The sequence below is a fragment of the Bufo gargarizans genome, chromosome 8 (genome assembly GCF_014858855.1).
Source record: "Bufo gargarizans isolate SCDJY-AF-19 chromosome 8, ASM1485885v1, whole genome shotgun sequence".
Taxonomy (NCBI): domain Eukaryota; kingdom Metazoa; phylum Chordata; class Amphibia; order Anura; family Bufonidae; genus Bufo; species Bufo gargarizans.
In genome coordinates, this window is record NC_058087.1 from 26622173 (window position 1) to 26637501 (window position 15329).

At 46.4% G+C, this 15329-nt stretch overlaps 1 protein-coding gene across 1 annotated transcript in view; it reads left to right on the plus strand.

Annotated features, from left to right (window-relative positions):
• Positions 1 to 15329, plus strand: part of MAP3K19 (mitogen-activated protein kinase kinase kinase 19) — a 52767-nt gene that overhangs the window by 8676 nt on the left and 28762 nt on the right. Inside the window, exons 5-10 of the mRNA XM_044303973.1 lie at positions 314 to 429; positions 511 to 623; positions 9414 to 9471; positions 9792 to 9867; positions 10824 to 11077; positions 14046 to 14080. Of these exons, the coding sequence (XP_044159908.1) occupies positions 314 to 429; positions 511 to 623; positions 9414 to 9471; positions 9792 to 9867; positions 10824 to 11077; positions 14046 to 14080 (652 nt within the window). The remainder of the gene's footprint in view (positions 1 to 313; positions 430 to 510; positions 624 to 9413; positions 9472 to 9791; positions 9868 to 10823; positions 11078 to 14045; positions 14081 to 15329) is intronic.

Consider the following 15329-nt stretch of genomic DNA (forward strand, 5'->3'; position numbering starts at 1 on the left):
CTGGGCTGACCAGAATATCCTCCATTGTGTCTAGCCTCTGACAGTAATGGGTCCCAAAGGTTCAGCAGAAGATCTTGATCCAGTCACTTACCACCAGGGTCTATATTTTTAGGAAGATCACAAAGAACCTATAGATCTCATAGCTGATATGTCCTGTGTGCTCAGTGATAACGCCTCACAATGCGATTATAGGGGGGGCACATGCTCTTTATAGATGGAGGGTCCTCAGAATCATCTCTTCTGGGGGATGCAACACATATTCTACACATACGTAGGAGCTGAGACTGAAGCTTAACCAGATCTTTGCCTGCAGGGACCCTGCGCTCCTGGACTCCGGGGGGCGGTCAGCAATCGACTACATGTCAGAAATTAAGAGTCCCCTGAGACAGCAGCTGACAGATGCTCTGGAGAGGGGGGCACACCCAGCAGGTAAAGAGCTGTATTATGATGGGCGTGCCGGAGGGACACGGCCACTGAATGACCCATCCACAAGTCTCTTCCCTTTCACAGATGCCGATGATGAAGCCTCCTATGACTTGTGTCCGGACACAAAGACATCTTTATGCGACGCTCCACCAGCTGGACTCTGCAGCGCTGCCATTCACCACCAAAGCTGCGAGGAGGTAAGTTGCTCCTTCTTGACTCCTTTTTAACTTCTCATCTTCAAAATCACTCCCATTAGTCTAAGGCTACATGCACATGACCGTATGTGTTTTGCGGTCTGCAAATTGCCATCCGTTTTTTTTTGCAGATCCATTGCAACAATGCCTAAGGGCTCGTATACGGAACCATTTATTTAAATTGTTCCGCAAAAAAACGGAATGTACTCCGTATGCATTCAGTTTCCGTATTTCCGTTTCGTTCAAAGATAGAACATGTCCTATTATTGCCCGCAAATCACGTTCTGTTGCTCCATTCAAGTCAATGGGTCTGCAAAAAAAAAAACAGAACACATACGGAATGTACTCCGTATGTCTTCCGTATCCGTTCCATTTTTGCAGAACCGTCTATTGGAAACGTTATGCCCAGCCCAATTTTTTCTATGTAATTACTGTATATGCCATACGGAAAAACTGAACAGAAACGGAAACAAAAAACGGATCAACGGATCCGTAAAAAATGGACCGCAAAACACTGAAAAAGCCATACGGTCGTGTGAAAGAGGCCTAAAACGGACAAGAATAGGACATGTTCTATTTTTTTTCCGGGGCTACGGAACAGACATACTGATGCGGACAGCACGCGGTGTTCTGTCCACATTTTTTGCTGAACCCATTGAAATGAATGGGTCCGCATCCTATCCACACAAAAAACGGAACAGACACGGAAACAAATAAGGTTTGTGTGCATGTAGCCTAATGCTGCTTGGTGACGTGTGTCAGGCGACAGCAAGTTGGGCGACCACATTCTTGCCAGGTCAGTGTTCTCCAAGCTGTGCCAACACTATAACTCCCAGCATGACCTGAAATCCAGCCAGAGCCACACGTTACAGAAGACCGGCCTAGGCGTCCAGTGCATACTGTTGTTTTAGCAGAGTTGGCCGCAATAAGAAAAACATGGCTGATTTTTCCGGAAACAGCGCCACAACTGTTCACACGTTTGGTGTGATATTGCAGCTCAACCCTATTCACTTAATTGGAGGCGAGCTGCAGTACCAGGCACAACCTGTGAACAAGTGTGGCGCTGTTTCCAGAGGAAATGTTTTTCTAATTCTGGGGGATCTCTTTAAAATATGATTGATTGTACATTTTGATAATGACCCCTCTGAGTGGAAAGCAGCCAGGTAAAAGAGATTCCAGGCTTTTTTTTGGGGGGGGGCCTGACTCATCCATCTGTTGCACATGTTAAGCCAGTTTTTTCAAAGGTAAGGCCAGCAAGAACTTCTGCTCACGTTGATAAGGATTGCTGGGGTGCACAAAAGACATGTTGGGGAAAGCAGGACAAGCTTTTATTATCAGGAGTAGTGTGAATATTAATCTTTATCCTGACAGATTCTGCTCCCGCAAGTGCCGTGGAGGCGGGGCTTCAATGTGAAGTCTTTGCTGCTCTGAGTTGCTTCACAGCCCCTCCCTTATGCTCTGAATGACAGCTGTAGCATCCAACCAGGAGACCACTACAGCTGTCACTCAGAGAGGAGGGGCTGTGAAGCAAGAGAGCGCTTTACTGTGAAGCTCCGCCCCCTGGGCACTTAAAGGGGTTCTCCAGGAATGATTTAAAATGGCCACCAATCAATAGAATGTGAGCAGGACTGGTTGCTTCCACTTGCAGAGCTGCATAGGGGATGAGGAGTGGAATCTTACTACACTATGCTGTGGCGCTTCTATATACTACATCAGGGATGGGGGGCGTGGCCTGCGCGTTGATGGCGGCGGCTGCTTGAGACTGTAGCTCCGCTTCCCGCATATCCACAGCGGCTCACATACTACTTCTGAGAGGTCCTGGCATATACTGCGCTCTCCTACCTGATTCCCAGAATGGGGAAGATTAGAAAGAAGCAGGCACCGAAGAAAATGACGGAGTTCTTCCCCAGAACTCCACCGTCAAGCGCCGGTCCTGAGGGATCTCCCGCCTCTTCTCCCCGGCACTCTGTGACTTCTGCTCCCTCCCCTGCAACGGGCAGAGGCCCATCGCTTCTCCTTTCTGCTGCAGATGGGGTTCTCCCGATCACAGAGGACACTCTGCGTACATTACTGGATTCCTTGAGAACCTCGCTGAAAGCGGACATCTCCAGCATGTTTAAAGATCTGCAGCGTGATATTCACGGAGTAGGTGACAGAGTCACACACGTGGAAAACAAAATGGCTGAATATTCTGTGTCACACAACTCACTGATTGATGCGCATGAAGCGCTGGAGGAGGACGTGGCGGCCATAAAAGAAAAGCTCCAAGATATGCAGAGCTGGAATTTTATCTGCAAACCCTGCTTAAAGAAGCTGTGCCTGAATTATCTGAGCGAGACTTGCTGATTGATAGAATCCACCGCATCCCTAAGCCAAAGGGACTAGATCCTTCTCTTACGCGTGACGTTATAGCGCGAATTCATTTTTACCACGCCAAAGATCACTTTCTCCGAAACCTGCGGCAAAATCCGACACCAACTGAATCCTTTAAGGACATTAAAGTGTTCGCAGACCTGTCCGCAGCCACGCTAGCGAAGCGGAAGGAGTTTGCGCAATATACACGTACCCTTCGTGAAAAGAACATCCGTTATCGCTGGGGCTTTCCTGTAAAGCTGCTGATCTCGGTGAAGGGGCAGATGATAGCCTGCAACACTCCACAGGATGCCTCAGTCCTTCTACATAAGATGGATCTGCTCTCAATTGGAGAAAGCGTCAGTTCTGCAGAAGAACGTGGAAACAAGTCGGCAAGAATTGCGCCAGACTGGGAACAAACATGATTTCCAGGACTCCCTCACCTACTTTATCCTTCTGGATGTGCGGGATAGGAGATACGTAAGGACTTATCTCTTCTCTCCCCCCCATTGGGTCTGCTCTCCTGGTATTGGGGTGGTGGTCAACCCCCTGAGCAGACCCCCCCTTTTTAGACTCTAGAATCCTGCTCATTGCAGTTTTAGGATGTCTAACCACTGTTTTCTTTCCGTTTTTATCTTTGCTAATGTTATGTTGTTTTTTGTTGTCCCAACTTGCTTGTGCTCTGATATGTGGCCCACATATTATGGTCTCTACCTCAACCTCATAATGCCCTTTATGCTCACACCTAGGTCGTTATATATTTTCTTATGGCGGGGCTGAAATTTTATTCTAACAATGTGCACGGTCTGAACTCCCCATTTCGCCGCTCTCAGTTGTGGCGGGATCTGCTTCGCAGCAAATGTGACGTGGCTTTCATCCAAGAGACGCATTTGGTGGAAGCAGATCAGCACAGATGTTCTCATCGATTGTACCCGCATATTTTTCACTCTCCTGCTGCCCATAGACGTAGAGCTGGCACCCTCATATGTATAAGGGGCTCGGTTGCGTTTAAATTACACCAAAGCATCACAGATAAGGAAGGAAGATATATTATCCTGATCTGTTCACTTGAAGGTAAATTATGTACGATGGTTTCGGTTTATGCGCCAAATACTAGACAGATTTCCTTTTTCAACAAATTACATAAGAGAGTCTTAAAGGTAGCGAAAGGTGCTATTATAATGGGGGGGGACTTTAACGTCCCAATTGACGTGGAGATGGACTGTCTCACTCATGCTGAGCCCCGACGGAAAGGCTTAAAAGAAGCTCTAAAAAACACTTCTTTGCACGACATCTGGCGGTACCAGCATGGGGGAGAGAGGGATTTTACGCACATTTCGTCTGCGCATCATACGCAGTCCCGAATTGACTATTTCCTGGTATCTAGGGATATCTTGCAAGGGGTACTTGGGACGGACATTCTGCTAGCCACTTGGTCTGATCATGCCCCTATAGTAATGGAACTTAATATGGGCTTGCCCTCTCAATCACCCCCAAATTGGAGGCTGAATCAGTACTTGCTCAAAAGTGCTAAGAGACTAGAAGAATTTCGCGCTGGTCTGAAGGAGTTCTTCCTTTTGAATAGCACCCCTGATGTTTCGACATCTACCCTATGGTTGGCCCACAAGGCCTATATGAGAGGTATATTCCTGCAGGCGGCCTCTCGTTTGAAAAAAGCTAGAGATCGGCAGCTTAATGAGACGTTATCGGAGCTGGAGTCAGCACACCAACGATTCAAGGATAATCCCTCTTCAGGGCACCTTTTGGAACTGCAGAATGTCCGTTCTAAGCTGAGGGCGCATCTCTTATATGATCATGAGCGAGTACTCAGCAGACTGAAGATGTCTCATTATCATATGGGAGATAGGGCAGGTTCCCTGTTAGCTAACAGACTCAGGAAAAGGGCGGCTAACTCCAGGATAGAGAAAATGCATTATAATGGGTCTGTTTTTACGCATCCGCAGGAAATCACTAATGCTATAGCCTCATATTATGCGAAACTTTACAATTTGAAGAACGATGATGCAACCCCTCAACCAACAGAAACGTCCATTGAAGATTTTTTAGGGCACCTAAAACTTCCCACGCTGTCCGACGCGCAATTAACTACCCTTAACTCGCCAATTGAGGAAGCAGAGGTACAAGCAGCTCTAAAAACTACCCCGGCGGGGAAAGCACCAGGGCCGGACGGCTTTATTGTGGCGTATTACAAGGAGTTTTTACCTCAGCTCCTACCTAATTTGTGCTCGATGTATAATACCTTTTTCCAAACAGGGATTATTCCAGCAGAAATGCTTGCAGCTACGGTGGTAACCATCCCGAAGCCGGGCAAGGCCCCGGATGCGCCTGCCAATTTCCGCCCCATATCCCTGCTAAACGCAGATTTAAAATTATATGCAAAAATATTGGCAACTAGGATAAATCAGTTTCTGCCAGAACTAGTAAATCCAGACCAGGTTGGGTTTGTGCCTGGAAGGCAGTGCAGGGATGGCACTAGACGCATGCTTGATCTTATCCAGATTGCAGGGAGGTCCAGGTCCCCCACAATGTTTATTTCCTTAGATGCAGAAAAAGCATTTGACAGGGTGCATTGGGGGTACCTGGACCGGGTGCTTCGGACCTTTGGCTTCTGTGGTAATATTAGGGCTGGTGTAATGGGGCTATATACAACCCCCTCGGCTACTGTTCTTGCCTCAGGTTATATGTCTGAATCTTTTAAGATAACCAATGGGACCAGACAGGGGTGTCCATTATCGCCGTTGATTTTTGCGTTGGTGATGGAGCCCCTGGCTGCTAGGATTCGGGCATGTCATAGCATTCGGGGAATCACAGTGGGAGATACTTCCCATGTGATTGGATTGTATGCTGATGATGTTGTATTAACATTATCAGACCCTGAGAGCTCTTTATACTACATCAGGGATCAGCAACCTCTGGCCCTACAGCTGTTCTGAAACTACAACTCCCAGAATCCTCCCTTCACTTCTATGGGAGTTACAAAAACAGATAAGCAAGTGTGCATGCTGGGAACTGTAGTTTCGCAGCAGCTGGAGTGCTGACAGTTGCTGATCCCTGTACTACATATGGGTGAGTGTTTCTGTCAGGCTGCTCAGCCATAATGGGATCATAGGCACAATCATGTAGGGCAGTGTAGTGAGCACTTGCCACTCACCCCCTAGCCAACTCTGCAAGTGGAGGCAACCAGTCCTACTCGCATTCTAGGACAGGTGGCCATTTTAAATCATTCTCGGAGAACACTATTAAGTAGCAGAACACGGCAGAATAAAAGTTCATATTCCCACTGCTAGTGATAATAGAAGCTAGGCTTGTCCTGTTCCTCCCAGTCCCTATCTAGTGGTGTCAGTAGTTTCCCATGATTAAAGGTGTTATCCTTGTTTTCATCAATATCAGATCGGTGGAGACCCAGACGCACAGTCTACCCCCGCTGATCAGCCGTTTGAAGGGAGGGTATGGTTCGCCTGCTCGCCATCGCAATCGCAGCGGTGTGCAGTGTAATTACGACTATGGTGTCCCCATTCACTTTTATGGGACAGCTCCGTCCCATTCACTTGAACAGATGGACCCATTGAAGTGAATGGGGACGCCATAGTTGTAATTGCACTGCTCACCCCTGCGGTTGCGATGGCGAGCAGGTAAACAGTGCCCTCTCTTGAAACAGCCAAGTTGGACCCTTGCCAATCTGATCTTGAAGACCGATCCCAAGGATAGATCATTACTGTAACAAAAAACAACGCCTTTAATCTGGAAAAGCAAAGCTGCAGTATAAAGCATGGTGGTTCAAAGTGGCAGCCTGAGACTCTGATGATAAAGGCATTCAATGTCAGTCTACCCCCAAGTCTTGCAATAGACATACCAGCTAAAATGCCGAAATCCCTGACCATAAATCTGCCCTATAGATACTGACTTGCATAATACCATTAGAATAGACATTGATGTAAATGGCTTCAGGAGACGAATCTGCCCGGGGATCCTGAAAGTCCCTGAAGTTTTCCGGATATCCCTCAGCAGACATCCATGTGCAGCAGATTGCGGTGCGTGAAGAGGATCCAGACGGCAGGGACGATCAGAAAGAATATTTAACTATGTCATCAGCACCGTCGCCATTGTCTCCTGCGCTCGTTTTTGTGTCCCCGCAGCGAGCAGTGCAGGATTTCACCTGCCTCTTGAGTAATGATCGCTCGGCCATATCGTGTGTAACCAGATGGTTGTCACAAGTCCCTCACTAATTGTGTAACCTGATAGGACGACAGCAGCAGGTCGGGAATGGGGAGCTACTGACGGCAAGAAAAGCTAGGTATTAGACCGCCACTGACAACTGCGGAGTATAGATTGCTGACAATCCAGGGAGGTCTGCAATCTATTAAAGGGCATCTGTCAGCAGTTTTGTACCTATGACACCGGCTGACCTGTTACATGTGCGCTTGGCAGCTGAAGGCATCTGTTTTGGTCCCATGTTCATATGTGCCCGCATTGCTGAGAAAAATGATGTTTTAATATATGCAAATTAGCCTCTAGGAGCAACGGGGGCGTTACCATTACACCTAGAGGTTCTGCTCTCTGCAACTGCTGCACCCTATCCAATTTGATTGACAGGACCAGGCAGTAGAAACATCATTACACCTTTCCTTGACCTCTGAAGTCAATGAAAGTGCAGAGGGGGCAGAGCCTCTAGGTGTAACGGTAACGCCCCCGTTGCTCCTAGAGGCTCATTTGCATATACTAAAACATAATTTTCTTCCCAGCAATGCGGGCACATATGAACATGGGACAAACAAGTTGCCAAGTGCACATGGAACAGGTCACCAGTGTCATAGGGACAAAACTGCTGACAGATGCCCTTTAAGCCTTGTACTACAGTTTACCAATAGTTGCACTTTTTTATGCTGATCATTTCTGGGTGAAAATTTGCTGATTTTTGCGATTTCACATCTCACTCCTTTTGAAAAGCAGGTGAGAAAGGGAGCATGTTAGCTAGGCAAGCAGGTTTGTGTGAGGTCTAAAAGAAGAAAAAAAAAAAAATGCCAAAAATGTCATACCCCAGGGGCCTTTTTTTGATAATGCTCCAACATATGAAGGTGGATTTTAGTATTTGCATTCCTCTGGAGATAAGCGACACCAAACATTTTTTGCAGATGCTTTTTTCCATTGAAAAACCATATGTGTTAGAGAGCAGGGCGCTGAGCCGCTCACATTTATCGTCTATTTTCTTTAGAGTCCGCACTCAAAATCTGAGGCAAAATACAATACAAACCCCAGCAAGGCCTAAGCGTGGGGATTTTCAATTTTTTATATATTATTATTTTTTAAATGAATTTTGTGTTTAGTTTTCCTTTTGAGGTGGGTTGGCAGGTTATGGTTTTTCATGCAATGTGTGTAATCCTGCCCACAACTAGCAATAATTGCTGTAAGAAAATATTCACACACGGGAGACTCGTTGCAGAAATTTCCTTCTGTTAATGGTCCGGGCAGAGAAAGCGGTGTGAGATAAAGGTGCTTCAGCATCTGGATGTGGAGCTACTTGTGGTTGTCGGAGGATCAAGTGATCCTCTCTACAGTTCTCTGTCTGTGGCGTCCGGAGCCTAATTACTGTGTTTGCGTGCCCTTAACGTAACCACCGCTCTCAGCCCCTCCTGACAGGTCGCAATGGCCTACATGGTGGACAGTTTGTCAAAACAACCATCCGGCTTCTCTCAGTCCAAAGATTTGCTCCCCCTCAACGTCTGTCAACTGAAAAAATGTCTTAGAGTGCATTGTAGAGACATGTCTAGCAGTCAACGATCTCTTTCCAAAAGGTACACTACCCAAAAGTAGCCTCTGAAAGCCTTTTTCATAGTGCGGCAGGAAGCACTTTTACGCCCTCTTGAGGCAAGACCCAGTGTCTAATCAGTCCGGACCTTTAATCATTTACTTCATCTGCCTGAGACATAACTGCATGCTGAGTTTTACAGCAATCCAACATTATTTATTTATTTTTTACAATAAGTGTACATTGATGTGCGGTGACCTGTATGCCACCAAAAGCGGCCCTAGTATTTGTCTGTCTGAACATAGCCTTATACCAGGACTGGCCAACCTGCGGCTCTCCAGCTGTTGTAAAACTACAATTCCCACCATGCCCTGCTGTAGGCTGTCTGCGCATGCTGGGAGTTGTAGTTTTGCAACAGCTGGGGAGCCGCAGGCTGGCCATCCCTGCCTTATACAGAGCAATTCTGGCCAGATGTGGTTGGAATTAACCAGATTGCATGGGGTATGTGAGCAGGGTCACAGGGGTGCTCGTCCCCAGAACACTTGGTCAAGCTCTAACATAGAGCTGAGAATGGCACACATCAGGCCGCCACCATCATCAGTCAGTGCCCCAGTAGTCAGACCTGCAATTTCTTTCATTCCCATACCTTACTACTGTTCTGGTTTCTCTTTCAGTTGAGCAGGGATGGGATTTCCAGTGATGTTTTAGAGGAGAACCAGGATCCAGCTGTAGGTAAGGACAGAACTCTACCAGGACCCCTGAGGAAGCCGTGATACACCTGGGCTCTCTCCTGTATGACCATGTACACTATGTATTTGCAATCTTTATTGCGCAGATTTGCTACTGAATAGAATGGTACTATAACTACGGGGTAGAGTCCTTTGGGTAGGGATCCTCGTTCATACTGCCACATCTGGTCTGAGTCATATAATAAGACAACATCACATGTATGAATGGAGGTTGGGTGTCATTTGAGATAGAGTTGTAAACTGTCCTCTCTAGTGCTATTGCAGCCTCCACCAATGTCACCCATTGTTTTCCTCTCATCCCAGAGCTGGGGACTCGACCAGACCATCGAGAAGAAATTGCTTTCCAAGAAATGGAAAACTATCATCAAATGCAGGGACGGTAAGAGTGAATGAAAATGAAGAAAAGGCCTTGTTTGCTTATGTTACCCTTAAAGGGGTTATCCACAATTAGGGAGAAGTGGTACACAGGCAGGGGCTGGTGTAAAACATCATAAGTGTGATGTACCGGACGGCAGGAGCTTCAATCCGCTGTAAGCGCAGTTGTGTGAACATTCCCTTAGGCCCCTTGCAGATGAGCGCTTGTCCGCAGTGCAGCTCCTGTCCTGACCTCCCAGCACTGACTGGGTCACATAGCATCATAAATCAATAGAATGCTATGTGACCCATACAGTTCTGGAATGTATTGGATAACACTGACATAATGCTGCCAATGTTATCCAATACATTCCAGAACTGTAAGGGTTACATAGCATCATAAATCAATATAATGCTATGTGACCCAGTCAGTGCTGGGAGGTCAGACCGGGAGCTGCGCTAAAGACTGGCAGCGCGACACTGTTTCACTCGCCTTACTCTCAGCTGAGAAGTGGATACAATTGTATCCAGTCTAGACAATGTGAGCTAAACAGCCTGGACTCCAGCCTGATACATTGTAGCAATTTACCGGAGAGATTTGTGCAGCTCACAGAGCATTGTCTAGACCAGAAGTCAGCAACCACCAGCACTGCAGCTAATGTACAACTCTCAACATCCACCCAGCTGTTCACAGAACTTGCTTAGAAGTGAATTGGAGCATGCTGGTAGTTGTCGTTTCTGGAGTGTAAAGTATCCACCTCTCACCCTAGAGAAGGGCTAGCTGCGCACGCTGTATACTGGAGAGTACAGCAAAGAACACATCAACAGACAGGCCTGGATGTAACTTTATGGGTCCTATCAATTAGACCAAAAAAAGGTGAAGAAAAGGCAAATTAAGTATCTGATTATGCCCCAGATCTATATGGGATGCCCTACAACCTGCTGCAGACTAGAAGGCTGAGGTGTCTTTTTGTGTTACAGGAGAAGAGACTCCCTCCCCAGGCAATGGTTCACCGATCCGACCCCTGAGGACTTAACCCTGCAGTCCTCCATCAAAAGGCACCCGTCCCTTCCACCGCTTCATCTGAAGACAGGGGGAGATGTCAGCAAGCTGGAAAGGCTGGGGCTCGATTACCTGGTGCAGGAGTCTAAGTCTGAACCCAACATCTCGGAATTTCATTTAAATCCAAGCCCTCTCCGTGACCTGAAATACATAAAGGGGCAAATTTGGCAAAGTGAGCATTTACTATTGTGTATAGTATACATGTACTAGATTTCTGAGTGACTGAAGACTAACTTGTCCAACTCTTTACAAGTGATGGCCTATTCTCAGGATAAGAAATCACTATGTGATCATCAAGGGTCCGACACCCAGCACCCCCACCAATCTTCTGTTCTGCGTTACCTCTGGTAGTGACCAGTAGCTTTCCAACATCTCCACCCCCCTACCAATTAGTTCTGCATTACTTCTGGTACTGATCACTGGCTTTCCAACAGCTCCACACCCCTATCAATTAGCTCTTCTGCATTACTTCTGGTACTGACCAGTGGCTTTTTGACAACTGGATGAGCACTTGGAGTCTGTTATACCATTTTGGAGACTTCTCATTTGACACAGGACCCTCATCTCTTGGCCATAGTGGAGAATACATACCAAGAGCATCTGTCGCTGTGGAAGACCTGTTCTGTCCTGCATTACACAGACAACCCACTTACATGAATGCACGCTGTAATGCTTCATTTCCCCTGTGGTGGCGCTGCAGGGGAACTACTGCCAAGCTTATAGGTATTGTATGGGGGTCTCAGCAGCTAGACCCCTACTAAATGAGAACCTTGGACAAGTCTTTAGTGACTGTGCACTTAGACTAATCCTGTTGGGGGGTATGATGCAAATTTGTACATGAGGACTTTGTTACGTGATATTCAAAGTAGAATTTAAGCAAAAATGTTGCTTCCCTGTTATTTTTGTCACTTGGCTGCACTTCTTTCCTCCGTAGCTTAGATGCACTGGTCACAAGGAGTCTGAAATCCACATTGTATCAGGAGAGGATCAGAGCCGTAAGCTCCACCTGTTCAGCTTGTGTGCTGTATACCGCAAGTACAAGCTCAGCCAGAAGTCAGGGCATGGCTTCCCGACTACTATTACAGCAAGAACATTAGTATAGGGGCGCAGTCACACGTGGCAGATTGTGTTGTGGAAAATGGTCTGCAACAGAAAACTCTGTTCCATTCATATGGATTTTTACAAGCCCCATTCAGGTCAATGAAACTGATTTTCAGTCGCAGAAACTTTTCTGCAACAAAATCTGCTGTGTGTGAAGGTATCCTTAAACTATAGACATCTACAGGTAACTCACATACATCTGTGACTTATGCAGTTGTCTTTTCTGTCCCACATTTCTCCGTAAGGTTTTCGTCGCCATGTATAAAGCCCTGATGGTTCCTTCTCCCAATGTGATGCTAGAACCTACTTGTCATTGATCAATAAGCCATAATCGTGAAAAAACTATGGTCTTATTTGCCTGCCTCAACATTATTCTACAGTATTCCTACTCAATATAATAGGTGATGGTCGAGTCTGGCATCTTTGCCAAGACCTGTCTTCCATGGGTGACCACCGACAGGAGAAAAGACTCCAGGCAGCGTAGTTCTTCGCTTCCCCAAAGCTTACAAGCCTCCTAACTAGTGTTGGCTGAACTTGTTTTTTTTAAGTTCAGCGTCCAAAGTTTGGGTTATCGAAGAATCCCGTTATGGATTCTGCTACCACGGACTAGGGGTGCACCGAAATGAAAATTCTGGTCCGAAACCGAACATTCAGGATACCCCTTGACAGAGACCGAAACCGAAACTGCCTTTTTGCCCAAATACTGTACTAGTTATTATAAAATGTGTACAATTAATAGAAAATAGCAGGGAGGGACTGGGAGGAGGAGCTGGGGGCCGGTGCGTTCACTGTGCTCCGCCCCCCAGCTCCAGTAGTTATAAAATGTTGTACAATTAATAAGGATTCTATTCAGGAGGCCCCCTCTGCAGTAGAACATTCAATACAGCCACATCCTACTCACAGGGCTGTTATCTTAATGCTGGCCGGCCGGGCAGACGAGCGGCAGCGTCACGACTGACGTCATGTGCCCGGCCTACTTTCTGAATGAAGGAGGCGGCGCAGGCATGTGACGCTGCCGCTCGTCCGGCCGGCCAGCATTAAGATAACAGCCCTGTGAGTAGGATGTGGCTATATTGAATGTTCTACTGCAGAGGGGGCCTCATGAATAGAATCCTTATTAATTGTACAACATTTTATAACTACTGGAGCTGGGGGCCGGAGCACAGAACGCACCGGCCCCCAGCTCCTCCTCCCAGTCCCTCCCTGCTATTTTCGGCCGATATGTACAAATATCGGCAGAAATGGATTAGGTGCATTTTCGGCCGCCGAAATTTCGGTGCACCCCTACCACGGACCATAATGGAATTTGGAATCCATAACGGGATTCTTCGATAACCCGAACTTTGGACGCAGAACTTAAAAAAACAGGTTCACTCAACGCTACTGCTAACCCAATGAAGGCGCCATTACCAGGAGGAGGATATTGGAGGGAATGACCCAAGATTTCAAGAAAGTAAGAATGATTGATCACAGCTGGGCAGTGATCACTAGTGTTGAGCAATGCACGCTTTGGATCATAGATCTAAAGCCACTTCGTTTGAATGCTGTACAGAGACCCGTCTCCTTTGTTCGAATGCTGTACGTTTTGAACAAAGCGACTTCAGGATGTGTAATCTAAAGCAAACTTCACTCAACACTAATGATCACACAAATGTCCTAGGTAATGGGCCAGTAGAGTATAGAATGTGGTAATGTAATCCCTTACATCTCGAGCAGGTCATGGAGCTGTATGACCGGCCCCGTCACCCACAGGTTATTGTGCTTGGTTCAGTTATTCACTCAAACTACATGTAAATGGAACCATTGTGAATTTCAGATTTTACAGGTTTAGGGACAATCAGGTGCCGGGGAGCTCCAGAGGTCCAAAGCAGAAAAGGCTAAATAAGAATACCAGGGAATGGGACGCAGACGATACAAAAAATCCACATTTTAGGCCGCACTTGATCATTAGAATATGTCGTTAGCACACATTCAGTCTTTTGTTTGGTATTGTTACAGTTCATGCAACTTTAACTTTTTTTTTTTTTTTTTTTTTTAAGGGTTGGGCTCATCTGAATATTCAAGGGACAGCAAGGTAAGTTTACCCAAATACAAGGGTCTACTGACAGTACATTGCACAACTAATGCCCCTTTACATGCGCCGACAATCGGGGCAGTGATCAAGACGGAATGCTATGTAAAGGTGCTGCCAAATGACTGAGCAAATACTTCATTGGGTGAAAGCACTGCCGACATCTAAATAGTCATTTCTGGGAATCAGATTACACTGTCTAAACAGCAATCAGCTGCCCAGAAAGAATGATTCTCTTTGGGGAAGAGCGATTGCTCGTCCTCCTACAGCAGAGGTGACTTCTGCAGGTAACAGGAGCTCTCACTTCTTCTGATAAGCAGGAACAAACGGTTCATTCCTGATAAGAGTCTTCTGTGTCGGCCCATGTAATGGGACCTTAAAGGGGCTAAGCCATGATCAATGTAAGAAATGAAAATCAGATATCATATAGTACATGAACCAGACCTGCACCTCACACGGATCCAGCTATAATACATTTTTTTATTACAAAAGTATTGAGAGTCAGGTGCTGGTATGAAAACTGTAGAATATTTTTTGTGGGACAACCTCTAAGCGTAGACCTACCTTCTCTACCTGTTTACCTCTGAAGCTGGACATGACATTAGATAAGAGTCCTCCAAACCTGATGATTTGGCAGAATGCGTTTCCAATATAAGGAGTATGAGGGTCTATCCATGTCCCCCGACAGCAGATGTTGGGGGTCTGCATACAGAGCCTTGTCCGTGCCTTATCAAGCAGTGCAATAAAACACATCCGTTATTAAATCTCTGCCATTTCGGCCTCGTTCACAGGAACGATAAGGACTCTCTCAGGGTGCGTTCCATTTTACAAGTAAGTTCAGTCAGTTTTGTCTGCGATTGCGTTCAGTTTTTTTCCTTGCGGGTGCAATCAGTTTTGATGCATTTTTTACCCTCATGAAAAAAAAAAAACCCGGAAGATTAACAAACATCTCCAAGGAACCATCAGCAGTGAGAAACGCATTGCACCCGGGCTGTGTTTTTCAATGAAGCCCCGTTCACTTCTATGGGACCAGGACTGTGTGAAAAATATAGAACATGCTGCGATTTTTCCTGAGTCAGAATTCAGTGTGGGTGCTATGCGTTCACTTCACGTATTGCACCCGTGCGGAAAACTCGCTCGTGTGAAAGGGGCCTTAATGAAATGTGCTGCACGTAACAAGAAAACTTCACAACCTTTGTGCGCTCCAGTGGCCAGTGTGGATTAATTATTTTAATATACACCATCCCAAAAC